At 48.5% G+C, this 13,336-nt stretch overlaps 4 protein-coding genes across 8 annotated transcripts; 3 read left to right on the forward strand and 1 right to left on the reverse strand.

The window, feature by feature from the left end:
* Positions 1 to 646: 646 nt before the first annotated feature.
* Positions 647 to 2,260, forward strand: eif1 (eukaryotic translation initiation factor 1). The gene is made up of 4 exons (XM_054758415.1): positions 647 to 838; positions 1,395 to 1,558; positions 1,637 to 1,738; positions 1,810 to 2,260. Exons 1-4 carry the CDS (start codon positions 808 to 810, stop codon positions 1,852 to 1,854), a joined length of 342 nt encoding a protein of 113 aa, XP_054614390.1. The 5' UTR covers positions 647 to 807; the 3' UTR covers positions 1,855 to 2,260.
* Positions 2,261 to 2,411: 151 nt separating this feature from the next.
* Positions 2,412 to 4,459, forward strand: si:ch211-198p11.6 (uncharacterized). 3 transcript variants are annotated; one of them, XM_054758414.1, is made up of 6 exons: positions 2,801 to 3,268; positions 3,377 to 3,556; positions 3,654 to 3,694; positions 3,763 to 3,873; positions 3,941 to 4,078; positions 4,147 to 4,439. In XM_054758414.1, exons 3-6 carry the CDS (start codon positions 3,689 to 3,691, stop codon positions 4,231 to 4,233), a joined length of 342 nt encoding a protein of 113 aa, XP_054614389.1. In that variant the 5' UTR covers positions 2,801 to 3,268; positions 3,377 to 3,556; positions 3,654 to 3,688; the 3' UTR covers positions 4,234 to 4,439. The 3 variants fall into 3 exon arrangements, with proteins under 3 accessions (XP_054614387.1, XP_054614389.1, XP_054614388.1); XM_054758413.1 differs by lacking the exon at positions 3,377 to 3,556 and having other exon boundaries at positions 2,809 to 3,268; positions 4,147 to 4,430; XM_054758412.1 differs by having other exon boundaries at positions 2,412 to 3,268; positions 3,377 to 3,873; positions 4,147 to 4,459.
* Positions 4,460 to 4,492: 33 nt separating this feature from the next.
* Positions 4,493 to 11,014, reverse strand: srrm2 (serine/arginine repetitive matrix 2). 3 transcript variants are annotated; one of them, XM_054758395.1, is made up of 14 exons: positions 10,850 to 11,014; positions 9,958 to 10,212; positions 9,747 to 9,839; positions 9,462 to 9,650; positions 9,301 to 9,384; positions 9,055 to 9,120; positions 8,948 to 8,977; positions 8,125 to 8,238; positions 7,915 to 8,020; positions 6,203 to 7,824; positions 5,466 to 6,122; positions 5,320 to 5,400; positions 4,754 to 4,843; positions 4,493 to 4,681 (listed from the first exon to the last, which is right to left on the reverse strand). In XM_054758395.1, exons 2-14 carry the CDS (start codon positions 10,203 to 10,205, stop codon positions 4,636 to 4,638), a joined length of 3,426 nt encoding a protein of 1,141 aa, XP_054614370.1. In that variant the 5' UTR covers positions 10,206 to 10,212; positions 10,850 to 11,014; the 3' UTR covers positions 4,493 to 4,635. The 3 variants fall into 3 exon arrangements, with proteins under 3 accessions (XP_054614370.1, XP_054614368.1, XP_054614369.1); XM_054758393.1 differs by having other exon boundaries at positions 7,915 to 8,041; XM_054758394.1 differs by having other exon boundaries at positions 7,915 to 8,041; positions 10,802 to 11,006.
* A 225-nt stretch (positions 11,015 to 11,239) lies between these two features.
* On the forward strand, positions 11,240 to 13,268 carry arl6ip1 (ADP-ribosylation factor-like 6 interacting protein 1). The gene is made up of 6 exons (XM_054758411.1): positions 11,240 to 11,422; positions 11,977 to 12,110; positions 12,196 to 12,315; positions 12,389 to 12,506; positions 12,578 to 12,662; positions 12,941 to 13,268. The coding sequence occupies exons 1-6, from the start codon at positions 11,387 to 11,389 to the stop codon at positions 13,057 to 13,059; spliced, it is 612 nt and encodes a 203-aa protein (XP_054614386.1). The 5' UTR covers positions 11,240 to 11,386; the 3' UTR covers positions 13,060 to 13,268.
* Positions 13,269 to 13,336: the final 68 nt, after the last annotated feature.

The raw sequence follows: 13,336 nt of genomic DNA on the forward strand, positions 1-13,336 counted from the left end.
TCATTAAATATGCCACACCTGTCAGGTGAAGTGAGGACTAACAGATTTAAAGCATTTGTCAGCATTTGAGAGAGACCTTTTATGTACATTGACAAAGTTTGACATCTTTAGTATGAAAGATGGCGACAAAAACAAGTGTTGCATTTATATTTCCCTGCTGTAGGATAAATAAAGTACAATACAATACAAATACAAATATTTTGGTGAAGTGCGTGTATCATAGACGTACTAATGATATGGTCACTGTATCTTGCAAAATTGAGTACACCCTTCACATTTGTGCTAATATTTGATATCTCTTCATGGGACAACACTGACAAAATGACACTAATACAGTGTAGTAGAGTAGTCAGTGTACAGATTTTATCATTACATTTACTGTCATACCCTCATTTCCACAAATGTGAGAGGTGTACTCACTTTAGTGAGGTACTGTATATTCCATCGTGAGATGAATAAAGTGTAAGTATTCATATGTATCATAGATGTAATAATGAGATATATATATACTTGTGCACTGTTTAAAGTGATATAGATAAGAGTTAATTGTTTAATGCTTCTCTGAGCAAAGCCCTGATGAGTCACGCGCCACACAACGTCACCGGTGTGGTGACGTAATGGTGGGCGGAGCTATCCAGGCTTGTTTTCTTGATGTTCGCCATCGACGGTCTCCATTTTGAGAGAGCTTGTTGGATCCGCTGAGCGTCGTCCCGTCTAAACGACAAAGCGAACACAAATAAGTCCAAGTTAGCCGACAAACCGCTCGCTAACCAAGTTACTACCAGAAAGGAAAGAAAATCTTATCGTATGTCCGCTATCCAGAACCTCCAAACTTTTGGTAAGTGTTTTACCAGGCCTACGCGAGAGGGTGGGGGAAGGGCGATATCTTGCAGAGCTAATGCTAACGTCTATTTAGGCGATGTTTATGTCGTAATTTATTTCCACCCAGACATTATATGTGGACGATTCCGTCTGAAATGGCGAAGAATATTAGTAGCCAGATAGGATGATGCTAAAAAGAGTGGATTTAGCTGCTTGCCGGCCTAAGCTAGGACTCATGCGGCCGCCATTTAGGCCTTAAGGAAGCTAGCAGCTCGTTAGCTTATTCATAGCACTTTTTTCATCCCGTTTAAGTTTGGTTAACATCCACAAAGTTCACTCGTCATATATTCTACTTTAAGACTGGTTATCACTACAAAAATGTCACATCTCTATCAATTTAGTCGCTCTCTGAAAGTGAAAGCTTTCGATGGCTAGCGGCTAAATTGCTAACTAGTCTTGAGTAAGCTGTTTTGTAGAATATCGTACGCATGCGTGGCGGCACTGTGACCTTTCGCTCAAGAGTTCGCACCAGTTTGTAGTTTTGGTGGGCTTAAGTTGTGTTACGTTTATAGACCCCTTTGCTGATGCAACTAAGGGTGATGACCGCATCCCAGCCGGGACAGAGGACTCCATCCACATAAGAATTCAACAGCGGAACGGCAGGAAGACCCTCACTACTGTCCAGGGCATCGCCGCCGACTATGACAAGAAGAAGCTAGTCAAGGCCTTCAAAAAGGTCCGCTCACACTCCTCATTTTGTTTTTTGTTTTTTTTTTAATATGTGTTGTTTCATGGCTTTTATTGCCAACAACAGAAGTTTGCCTGCAATGGGACAGTGATCGAGCACCCGGAGTATGGTGAAGTGATCCAACTTCAGGGAGACCAGCGCAAGAATATCTGCCAGTTCCTCGTTGAGGTGGGCTCATTGGTGTGGGTACGGGTTGAATATCCTAGCCACAGATTGTGATCATGTTTCTTTGTGTGCAGATTGACCTGGCCAAGGAAGAGCAGCTCAAAGTTCACGGCTTCTAGAAGCAACCAGCAGCCCCTGCGCCTGGAAGACCATCATCCCCACACACCCCATCCCTCTCCTATGTGCTGCTGTTGCTCTTCCTCCCCCCAGTCCTCCTCCCGCCCTCCCTCCATGCTGCCCACCAGCTTCTGCTAACTAAGGGGGAAAGCCTTACCCTCTAACATGGGACTCTGTACCACCACTGCCGCCCCACACCACCAGGGGGCAGACGTGCTCTGGCGTAGACACACCATGGTTCCATGCTACATCAGGGATGACTGGTGATGACGTCTACACACTTCCTCCTTCCTTGTTCCTTTAATTTTCTTCCTTTTAGGTCTCTGTGCCTCAATGACAAGGCACTATTCATGTAACTTTTTTTGTTTTGTACTTAAAGGTGTTTCAATAAAACGATGAGTCTCCATGTGCTTTTGAGTGGTCTTTCTGGGTGGGGGGAGATCTCCAAGTTGTCGTGCTACCACATATGCCATCCATTCATTGCCGCTTATCACCAGGTTCACGGGTATGCTGGAGCCTAGCCCAGCTGACTGGCGAGAGCGAGAGGTCACAGTCAGCTACAGGGCTACCACATACAGTATGCATTTCCCTCCAATACAACAACTTTAAACTTCCATGTATTTGTAATACACAATTTTACTGCAGTACACAACATACCGACCAACCCTCCTGTTTTCCATGGGAAACTCACATCGTTTGTTACATGCCCTCCTGCTTAGTGTCATGTATTTATAACTTCAATTAGAGGGAAAAAAAACCCCTCTGGTACTGCAGGTGACAACAGTGACGGTATTCACGCTTGAGTCGAGGAGTCTGCGAGCATATCGGGTCAGCAATTTTCCAGGAAATGTCCCTTATTTTGAAATTCAGATGTTGAGAAAATTAAACTATATTAAACATTAAAACTGTTTTATGTGCACAGATGATACACACTACAAGAAAAAGTTCCTTCCAGGATGTATATTGTGTTGCTTTGTTTTGAACCTATAGTGACCCGTCTGTCTCCATGGCAACGACGCTGCCGCCATTGTTGTTTTATGGCCGCGAAACCACTAGCATCTCTGTCCTGTTTCCGTGTGTGTGTGTGTGTGTGTGTGTTTTTTTTAAGTTGACTTAAGAAGTTCAGTCGTGTTGTTGTGGACGATTTTTGTAATCACACCCAAAACCGCACCGAACGGTAAGATGACCTGCTGGCCTCCCGCTGCCTTCAATGTGACGAGCAAGCTAACGCAACAAGCTAGCTTGCTAGCTAGTTTGGCTCGTGTTGAAATGACGATCTACATCTCTTCTTTCGGTTATATTTTTACGCTATAAAGGTTCATGTTCCCCCCCCCCCCCCCACTGTGCAACGAGGACGTGGACTAAAGTCTTTCCGTATCTGCTCTGCCGCCTTTTCCAAACAACCTCCAGCACCAGGTGAGCGAATTTCTTCAGGTGTCTGTTATGTGAGGTTTCTTCAGTTTTCCAATTGTAATACTTTACGCTAATTTAGAACTTTAGTCATGTGACCGGAATATCCCGCAGAAAGAAGATGGTGTGTTCCCCACTCAAAAGCCTCCCACTGAATTTATGAGTTATCCCACAAGAACAGCTTCATTTAAACTTTGGTAGCCTACTCCTGTTAATCCCTACCTTGTGCTGGTGGCGGGGTTTCAGCGGCCAAGTGATCCAAGAAGCTAGGCTGCTCAGGACTTTATGCCCCTGGTAGGATCTCCCAAGGCAAAGGGGAAATGAATGTCTAGCAGGGATTTTGCTCAAAGTGCAAAATGGACGTTGACACGTTTGTGTTGTTTTCCTGCAGACTTTCTGGAGATGTGACGTTTGTGCACGCAGAAAATGACCGTAAGAAAACTTTGCTGATCTCAAGTCAGCATGACCCTCCATCTTTGGCTCATGTTTGTGATCCTCAGGTCCTTCCTGTTTGGGGGCTGGCCGTCCCGCTGCCTGCTATAGTCTTCATTAGTGTCGCAGTTTACATGCTCGTCTTGGCGCTCGGACTCTGGATACGATTTTGCCTCAAGGTCGGCGTCACAAACAAACATGGCGGTGTTAAGAAACTAATAAACAATGCGGTTTCCTGTCTTCAAGGAGAGATGTTCGCTGGCGTGTGACTCCTGCTGTCCAAACTTGTCAATGTGGGATCAGTGCTTCAAACTGGCACAGTCATGTGACTGTCGCCTGCCCACGCTGCGCTCTTGTCTGAGGGACAGGTGCACGCCCCCCTCGGTGAGTTGCACGCGGCACACAAGCGCATGTGTAAAATGACAAAGTTGTTCATTGTTGTTTCATCCCAGTGTGGCAGGTGGGACTGCGCGTGCACGTGCCAGCCTCCTGAGTGCGACTCCTGCAACTGTCTCTGCTTCGAGATCCGAATTAAATAGCATTCACATGTAAAAGGCGTTTGCCATTCGTCCTTCGGCCACTAGTTGGCGACCAAGTTGCAACGACGTCATACGGCTGCATTTTTTAACCTTTTTACGTCCATTGCTTGTTGCTTTTGAAATTGTAACACTTTTGATACGTTTTCTCCCCATTAAACCCAAATGCTTGCAAATGTTCTTGTGTGTACTTTTGCAAAAAGATTAACCACATTGAAAGATGAGAGACAAATATGGGCATTCCTTGCCAAGGAGACTAGAATAAAATGTACACTTATCTTTATTGTTCTTAGGAAGCATCATGAAAGAACGTCACTACATTCAACTACACAACAAAGTCACAAGACGGTCACATGACCCACACCGCGGCCCTCTTCTGCTGGAACAGATGCCTCTGATGGGCTCTCATTTCCTCCTGCTGTTGCTGGTGGATGTGCGGCCTGGTGACCTTCTGCTGCCAGCAAGGACAGACAAGTGTTAAAAGTCAAAGTTCAAACTGAGTACGTACGCACCGTCACCTGACCTGCGGCTCGGGTTGGCAGGCTCTCCTTGCATGTGTCGAGGAGGAGAGTAACTGAGCGAGCGGGAATCTCGTAGTGAGTCGACCGGAAGCCTGTCAGGACAATAAGAGCGTCAGAGACAGCACTTCCTGTTTGAGACTCCTCTTCCTGCATCAAACTTTGGTGCACTTGTGTACTTCCGCTTAGTCTTTTGAGTGCACAAGTGCACACTTGTGTACTGACAATTAGCCTTTTGAGTGCACAAGTACACACAAACTTGTGTACTTATACTCGCACTTTAGTCTTAAGTGCATACTTGTGTATTGAAGAGCAGTGCCCAGATGTTGCACTCAAGACACCGAATGCTTTGATGGACAACAGTCGCCACCTTGGCTACGTAGCGGAAGGGGAGGAGCAACCCGTACTGATAGAAATGAGTGAAGGGAAGAAGGTAAGGTGTTGTGATGATCATGTCTGGTAAGTGTGTAATGACGGTCATGGGTTTGGAACAGCACTACACTGTGAACATCCACACACTGAGTATTCCAAATTTGTGTGAATGAAGACCAGATGTTTTTCACATTCCCACCTCTTGTTGTTGTTGTTCTTCTTGTGGTCTGTGTCGGTGTCTGATGAGGATGAGGAGCGTGAAGACTGAGCTTTATCTTTCCTGAAGACGGAAATGAACATCATGAAAGGCTCATCAGCTTGCATCACTTCCTGTTTCCTGCTTACCCTTTTCTTTCTTTCCTTTCTTGGTCCTCAGAGTCAGAGCTGTCTGAGGATGAGGAGGATGAAGAGGAGGACGAGGACGAAGAGGAGCTGCTGTTTCCTTTGTCAGTCTTGTTCTCCTTCCCGTTAACCGCGCGCTCCACTCGCGCTTCCTGTCGCGACGACTGGCGGACTGCAGGTGGCGACGGCTTCCTGTCCAGAGAGTGAGAGGAGTCCTTGCGCTGTGATTGGCTGCCAGCCGGTGGCCTGGAGGTCACAGCGGCATCTCTGCGGAGGGCAGAGCCACTTTTCGGCATCCTGTCTTCTCGCCTTTTGTTCTCCATGTCTTCTGTCACATCACATCTTTGTCTGCTGTGGATAGGCGGCGAGGGAGAGGATGAAGAGGAGGATGATGACGACGACGAAGTGGAGGAGCTAGAGGAAGATGAGGATGAAGATCTGCTGGGTTGACGGGTGTCTTTCACAAGGACGCGTTCCTTCTCTCTCCCTCGCTCTTTGTCCGTCTCTCTCTGATCTCCCGTGTCTCTTTGTGTGGATGCAGATCCACAGCTCCGCCTCCCCCGCGGTGGTGATGGAGAGCGATTGATTTGCTTCTTAAGCGTAGGCGATGGCGAGCCACTGCTCTGCTTCCTGCGCGGCGGTGAAGGAGGACGGCGACACCTAACAGACAAAGATGGTTGGTCATGTGACAGCCAACTTTACACAGCCGTCATGTCTTCACATCTTTAGAGGTTGCTTACCTGACAACAGGGCTCCTCCTGGGGCTCCGGTTCCTGGATCCGCTGCGCCTCCTGGGGCTCCGGTTCCTGGATCCGCTGCGCCTCCTGGGGCTCCGGTTCCTGGATCCGCTGTGCCTCCTGGGGCTCCGGTTCCTGGATCCGCTGCGCCTCCTGGGGCTCCGGTTCCTTGATCCGCTGCGCCTCCTGGGGCTCCGGTTCCTGGATCCGCTGCGCCTCCTCAGGCTTTTGTTCCTGGAACCGCTTCGCCTCCTGGGGCTATGGTTCCTGGAACTGCTTCTCCTTCTGGGGTTCCAGTTCCTTGATTCGCTGCGCCTTCTCGGGCTCCAATTCCTTGATCTGCTGCGCCTCCTAGGGCTCCGGTTCCGAGATCCATTAATCCTCATCGGGCTCCTGGTCCTGGACCTGCTGCGTCTGGCGGCACGTTCGCGTCCTCTGTCCCTCTGGCGGTCTCTGTCCCTGTCAGAGGAAGGACTGGTTCTCCTGGGGTAGGGAAGTGGGTCCTGGTACTGTTTGGGTGGGGTGGCACGGGTCGGGGGGGAGCGTGACCTCCTGGTTGCGGGACTAGACTTTGTGACCCGTCTGGAATGGTCAACTCTGACCACCCTATCTGGTCCAGTTAGGCGGGGGCCGGGGGGCGGACAGGGACTACATCTTGGGTGGCTTTTACTTGGAGTGGGCAGCAGAGGTGCTGGGTGGGGGCGGCGCTCGCTGCCATCCGGCTGCGTCCGAGGACTGGTGGGGGAGGCGGAGCTTGCCATTCGTCCATTGGCGATATAGCGTTGAACGGCTTCCCCGACAGCAGACGAGCAACGCTCGTCTTTACTGGAAGACGTCTTTGTTTTGTCCTCGTCTTCAGAGGATGAGGATGAGGAGGAAGACGAGGATGAGGACAATGAGGAGGAGGAGGAGGAAGATGAGGAGTCACTGTCGCTGCTGTCATCCGCCTGCTTCCTCCTCCTGTCTCCTTGAATCTCCTTCCTCCTGCCTTCACTCGTCTTACTTCCTGCTGCCTCGTCTGACTTCCTGCTTCCTTCCAGGCCCCGCCCTCGGTCGTCTGCCCTGCGCCTCGTGTCCTCGTCCTTTCTGGGGGGTGATCGGAGGCGGGACGTGGGGGCAGGGGGCTGAAGTCTTGTCATGTCATTGGTCCTTGGAGGAGGAGACCTGCTTTCTCCTCTGGTCCTCCTCGCGGGAGGAGGCGGAGGTGACGTCTTTGCGTCTCGATGTTTCCTGAGCCTCTTGTCCTCCTCACATTCCACACCTCTGTTCCCACCACTCCTGCTGTCCAGTTTAGGAGGAGGAGAAGGAGAAGAGGAGTCGTGCCTCATCCTGCGGGGGGGAGAAGTCTTTCCTCTGCTCCCCGAATGTCTCCTCGTGTCTATGTCTCTGCTCCTCTGCTGTTGTACACTTTCTGCACCTCCCTGCTTTTCTGCGTCTTTGCTTCTGGATCTTCTCCGCCGGTCCTGCTCCGTTGCTCGTCTCCTCTTCTCAGGCTCTTTGCTCCTGGAGCGCCTCCGCTTCTGCACGTCTCTGCTTCTCTCCCGAGGAGGAGACAAAGGGGATGAAGAGCCTTGTCTTTTGGCGAGGGAGGTCTTTGTTCTCTCTGCATCCTTCTCCTCTCTCCTCTAGCATCACACAAGACAGAAGAGCATGTCAGGTAGGACAACTCATGATCATCATCATGATGATTCATGATCCTACAGGATGCTCCTCACCTCGTGACCTCCTACAGGTGGTATTCTTTGCTCCTGGTGGTTTGCTCTCCTGTGTGGAGATGGTCTGCGTCCGTTGTCCTCTTTGTGCGTCTTGTGCTGACGAGACCTTGACGGTGCAGGGGAGCAACTTAGCAAGCAAAAGAAAACACAGAAAACATCTCAGGACACCACAGATTCTCCTCCAAGACGAAAAAGCTTTAGATTTTCAACCTGTGAGACGATGCGGACGAGACGCTCCTGTGCCGTACCGCCTTCATCCTTGCAGGACTTTTACTCGCTCCTTTCTTCTTCTTCTTGGACGTCTTCTGATTCTCATCTGAGGAACTTCAATGGAGAGAACATAGGACAACAGTGAAAGGAGGAGCAGCAAAAGTAGAAAAAAGACGAGACTGAGGAGGAGAAGGAGGTGAAGGAGAAGCAGAAGATAAAAAAGAGAACAAGGAGGAGGAGGGGAAGGAGGGGAAGGACGAGAAGTAGGACGAAGAGCAAAAGATGGATGGATGGATGGATGGATACTTGATCTCCAAGGACGAGGACGAGAGTGAAAAGAAGACCGTAAAGAAGGAGAAGGGAGGACAAGAAAGTAGGCAGAGGAGCAAAAGGAAAAAGATGATGAAACTGAGAAGAATAGGATGAGGAAGAGAAGGACAAAAAGGACCACAGGGAACAGGAGAAACTCAACGGAGAAAGAGGAAGGAAAGAGGAAGAGAAGACTTAGAAGTTCTGACAAATAGTAGTAGGAGGAGCAAAAGGAGAAGAAGAACGGTGAGACTGAGGAGGAGGAAATGGGACAAGAGGGAAAAGAAGAAACTAAATGAGCAGAAGGAAGGAGGAGATGAAAAGGAGAGTAAAATAAGAGAAGGGAAGAGCGGAAGACGGAGAAGGAGAAGGAGGATGAGAAGTAGCAGGAGGAGAAGAGAAGTAGGGTGAGACTGAGGAGATGGGGAAGAGGAAGAGGAAGGGAAGGAAGAGGAGAAGAAAGGGAAAAAAAAGAAAAAAAAGAGGACGACGACGATGCTCCCACACGTCCTACCCGTCTTGCTGCTCTTCCTGAGAAGGTTCTCTGAAATGATTTGAAAGAAATCTTAACCTCAGTCAACATGAACACGTGATGATGGGGGGCGGGGCCAAGTCAATTACCGTTTCTTCTTCTTCTTCTTCTTTGATCTTTTCTCTCTGCCGGGAGATGGCGAGCGGCTCTGTGAGCTGCAAACAAGAAGAACGGAGTGACACCACTGAACATGTTTGCTGGTTTCACAGCCTGAAGAGGAGACCAGGTGTCAACGAGGAAGCTCTTGGCGGTCCTTTGCTGTGGATCAGTGCACTTACGTATTTCAAGCGCACTGACAGTAAGTACCAGGGCACCCCAAATGGTGCAGCTCTCACCCAGCTCTCTTCTTATTCTTTTTCTTCTTCTTGCGACTACGTTTCTTTGGCGGGGAATCCGAGTCATCAGAGTCTTCTACCAACCTGTTGGGAGGACAGCAAAGCGTGAAAAGACGAGAGGACAGGAAGAGGAAGCGTCTGTGGTGTTAAAATGTAACTACGTGTATTGCTGCTGCTGCTGCTGCTGTTCCCTCTCCAGACGCTCCTGCTCTCTCTTCTCTTTCTCCTTTTCTTTGCGGTCAGCATGAAATGACGATCCATCCACGTAGTCGCTGGAGATCCCAAAGGCCGCCCGCAGACGATCATTCTTCTGCTGGTTGGCGGCGGCCAGAGCGTGAGTTTCTGTCACACTGAGCAGAAGCAGCGATAAATCAAGAAGATTGGCGTCAAACGTGGAGGAGATGGCAACATAGCAGAAGTAGTTTGGCGATGGCTCGCTAGCTTACGTGGCTTTGTCACCAGAGGCGGGCGTCTCCTGTTGTTCCTGCAGCATCATTCGAAAACTGTTCACCTTCTCCTCAATCTCCTCTGCAGAGTATCTGAGCAGGCAAGCATCGAAAACTCTTAGAACCTCTCTTACTACTACTACTACTACTACTACTAATACTCAGCAATGCAAGCCGAGCATGCTGTTTGGTTCCAATGCATTTTCCTGACCCTTGCTCCTCCATCATGTCCTGCAGCTTGGCACACTCCACCTCCAGCTGTCTCTTCCTCTGGTGCTCCAGGATGTCGGCGTTGGGCTGCCTGTTGAGCTGACTCTCTAGCCTCTCCCGATCTTTCTCGTCCCGTTCACCACCGCGTTCATCTCGCGGCCGCTTCGCTCGCAGGCTGGATAAGTTACGCTGCACGTAACCGTTGGTGCCGCTGCCCCGAGGAGTGGTCAGGCCTATGCCATTGTACATGGCGGCACTGTCAAGTCAAACATTCACGTACAATTAAGAATGATCATCATGCATTCAAACTCCCATTCCGTCAGCTCAAATATATCCTAGCTTAATTCTAAGATCACGTTTGTACTTTTTATGGAAGCAAACATGTTTAGAAAGCTTGACAAGTGTAGGACAAAAAGGTTGAGGGCAGATGGTGTTAAAAGGAACATTTTCTTCTTGAAGGTATCCCACACCGGAAGCCATTCTAATTCAGCTGTGCAAACTCTGCTACAGAAAGCAATGTGGACGTCATGAGAAAACATCAAGACACATTTACATCACATTTCATTATGATTTTTTTCTACTTAAAGAAGACGCTACGACGCGTGTTCATGAAAAGGCCTGCACTGAAAGACGAAGTTAGGACAACAATTAAAACGTTGAAATGTTTCCATTCATTGCTCGGTAGGACATGATAACATCAGGAAATAACGTTGCTAAGATGTGTAATGTAATAAAAGTTTTTTTTTTTTTTAAAAAAGGGTCGGTATGGGCCTGAAGACTTCTTAGGCCGAACTTAGCTTAGCTGCTAGATACGTAGCCAGGAAGCTAGCGGGCCTGCTACGCACCAGATGTTGCCTCCTGGAGCCAAGAGAAACGTCACCGAAAGAAATTACCAATAAAGTGAATCTGCTCTTTAATCCTTGTTCGTACAATCACTGGCTCTTAGAAGTCTGGTCACAAAGAAGTGGGGCAAGTTGGCTGTGTTAGCTAGTCCGTCTCAAACGAAAGAGGGACGAAACCAAACCACGTGACTCTTACGTCACAAAGCCGCCTTCGAAATGAAAAATGCGTTCACTGTACTTGAAAATTTGTTACTTCAACTGATATTGAGGTAGTTGAGTATACTACAGATAAAATTTACACCAAAATGACCTGGCAGATAACACACAGACATACATACAAGCACAGTGAAATCCATGTGTCGTTATGAATAAAGATCACGGGGAATGTTCCAAATAGATATCACACTTCCTACAACCCCATGTGTACGTGAACGCAGCAGTGCGGGATAAAAACATCCTGTCACTTCGACCGTTAGTGACGCCAAGGCTAGCTTGAGAGCCAACTGGTCCTGTTCGAAACAGCTTTATAGACATTTACAGTACACATTTTAAACAGACGAACGACAGCGTCATTGTAGCTCGGCAGCAATGGTGGAATGTGATAACAAAAGCGCGAACATGCTGGTTTGTATGAAGTTTAGCTATCGATCTTAGGTGTGGAAAGTTAGCGTGAGCTATTGTTGCCTTTGATGGCCTCTGCTCTCCGTTGTCACCTGTCCTGCCCTTCACAAACAGACAAGCCGTGGATTCTTTCTTATTGTTACTGTGTTTGTCATTTAAGTTGCTGTCTGCTCAGCAAGGCTTTAACTCGCTGCCGCTGGTCTGACTGCTAACAAACGCGGCAAGCTAGCTAGCTAACATGCTAACCAGTTAGCCGCCTATCTTGTTAAGCTAATAGCGTGTCTGATTAAAGTCTGATTTGAGTCTGATTAAAGATAAAGCCAAACACGTTGCTTTAATTTAACACAGACATTGCTTAAGTATTATATTGATACATTCTGCACTAATTTCCGATTAATCCGCCCGTTTCCGGAGTGCTTGTATCTGACATGTAACAGCATGATGCAGTGTATCATAGCGTAATGGCATGTAAACATAACAACATAGTAGGATGTCACATAGCATGGCATATGGTGTAACATTAACATAGCATCATGATGTGCCGTTGGTGTATGCAGGCTCAGGAGACGGCCCAGCTGGAGGAGCAGCTCCAGGCGTGGGGGGAAGTGATCCTAGTGGGGGACCGTGTCCTGCGCTGGGAGAAGGCGTGGTTCCCTGCAGCCCTGATGGGTGCCACCAGCGTGCTCTTCCTGTGAGTCACTTGTTTGTAGCAGAGGTTGATAAAGTGGGCTGCATGGAGTCTGACTGATTAAAGCCGCCTCCTCCTTGTCTCCCAGGCTCATTTACTATCTGGACCCATCGGTGCTGACGGGCCTGTCCAGCACGGTCATGCTGCTGTGTCTGTCAGACTATCTGGTACCCACGCTGGCCCCCAGGGTCTTTGGCTCCAACAAGTGGTGAGGGGAGATGCACAATGCTCATGTCGGCTCCTCATGTTGCTTCTTAAAAAATTGTGTGTGTATCTTACAGGACCACGGAGCAGCAGCAGCGCTTCCATGAGATTTGCGGTAACCTGATGAAGATGCAGCGTCGTGTGCTGGGTTGGTGGAGACGTTTGTGCACACTCAAAGAGGACAAGCCAAAGATGGTTAAAAAAAACAGCAAACCTTGCTGCTGTAAACATGATTTGTGACCTTATGACCTTATGTGTGTGTGCAGTACTTTGCATCGGTGATCAGCAGCCTGCTGGTGGTGGCGTGGATCGGACAACAAGTGCACAACCTCTTCCTTGCCTACGTGATTGGTGAGTGAGTGCCGTCACCATGGCAACAAGAATGCATCGGGAAATATTGCTAAATATATTTAGCCATGTTGACAAATGTTTGTACTGCACGCAGTTTGAGTTTATATTTGTTGTGGTCAAACCCCATTAAAATAAAAATGCTTGGAAACTTGACTTCTGATTTCAATGTGAGTAAATAATCAAATGTGTAATATCATGAGGCATTTGATATGCAGCAACCATAACAGCGATGTGGCTCTGTTTTAAACTGATGAAAGCATGCTTGCGTTGTTTTGCAGTGAGCTTCCTGCTGCTGCTCCCCGGCCTCAACCAGCACGGCGTCCTGTCCAAGTACGCCTGCATGGCCAAGCGGGAGATCAACAAGCTGCTCAAGCACAAGGAGAAGAAGAACGAGTAGTTTGTCTTGTTGGCATCTCAGCCCACCTTTGATGTTTAAGTGTTGTGCACCCACCAGCCCCCAGTGACTACTGACTTTGTGTGTCTTCATCATATGTTTTCTCTTCCTGTTTGCAGCACTTGAAGTAAACGCCCCCTTCTATCCTGTCTTCTTATTTATGTGTCCCATCATGGCTTTACTAATGTGAATAAAGTTGATTTTAAATTACATTTATTTGCTTCTTCCGACACTATACATGCAAGGCCCCCTTAATAACGACGTACCCTATATTTGCAGC

Source organism: Dunckerocampus dactyliophorus, chromosome 18 (assembly GCF_027744805.1).
Source record: "Dunckerocampus dactyliophorus isolate RoL2022-P2 chromosome 18, RoL_Ddac_1.1, whole genome shotgun sequence".
NCBI classification, from domain to species: Eukaryota; Metazoa; Chordata; class Actinopteri; order Syngnathiformes; family Syngnathidae; genus Dunckerocampus; species Dunckerocampus dactyliophorus.

Bases quoted from the DNA above. Each gene is read 5' to 3' on its own strand.
- srrm2 (XM_054758393.1), bottom strand. From the start codon at position 10,205: ATGTACAATGGCATAGGCCTGACCACTCCTCGGGGCAGCGGCACCAAC. The intron at 9,121-9,300 runs GTGAGAGCTGCA...TCTTGTTTGCAG, and splicing joins AAGAATAAGAAGAGAGCTGG to CTCACAGAGCCGCTCGCCAT. The intron at 5,401-5,465 runs GTAAGCAGGAAA...TTCCGTCTTCAG, and splicing joins GAAAGGAAAGAAAGAAAAGG to GAAAGATAAAGCTCAGTCTT.
- eif1 (XM_054758415.1), top strand. From the start codon at position 808: ATGTCCGCTATCCAGAACCTCCAAACTTTTG. The intron at 839-1,394 runs GTAAGTGTTTTA...TTACGTTTATAG, and splicing joins CCAGAACCTCCAAACTTTTG to ACCCCTTTGCTGATGCAACT. The intron at 1,559-1,636 runs GTCCGCTCACAC...TGCCAACAACAG, and splicing joins TAGTCAAGGCCTTCAAAAAG to AAGTTTGCCTGCAATGGGAC.
- si:ch211-198p11.6 (XM_054758412.1), top strand. From the start codon at position 3,619: ATGGACGTTGACACGTTTGTGTTGTTTTCCTGCAGACTTTCTGGAGAT. The intron at 3,874-3,940 runs GTCGGCGTCACA...CCTGTCTTCAAG, and splicing joins GGATACGATTTTGCCTCAAG to GAGAGATGTTCGCTGGCGTG. The intron at 4,079-4,146 runs GTGAGTTGCACG...GTTTCATCCCAG, and splicing joins ACAGGTGCACGCCCCCCTCG to TGTGGCAGGTGGGACTGCGC.
- arl6ip1 (XM_054758411.1), top strand. From the start codon at position 11,387: ATGGTGGAATGTGATAACAAAAGCGCGAACATGCTG. The intron at 11,423-11,976 runs GTTTGTATGAAG...TGGTGTATGCAG, and splicing joins ACAAAAGCGCGAACATGCTG to GCTCAGGAGACGGCCCAGCT. The intron at 12,663-12,940 runs GTGAGTGAGTGC...GTTGTTTTGCAG, and splicing joins CTTCCTTGCCTACGTGATTG to TGAGCTTCCTGCTGCTGCTC.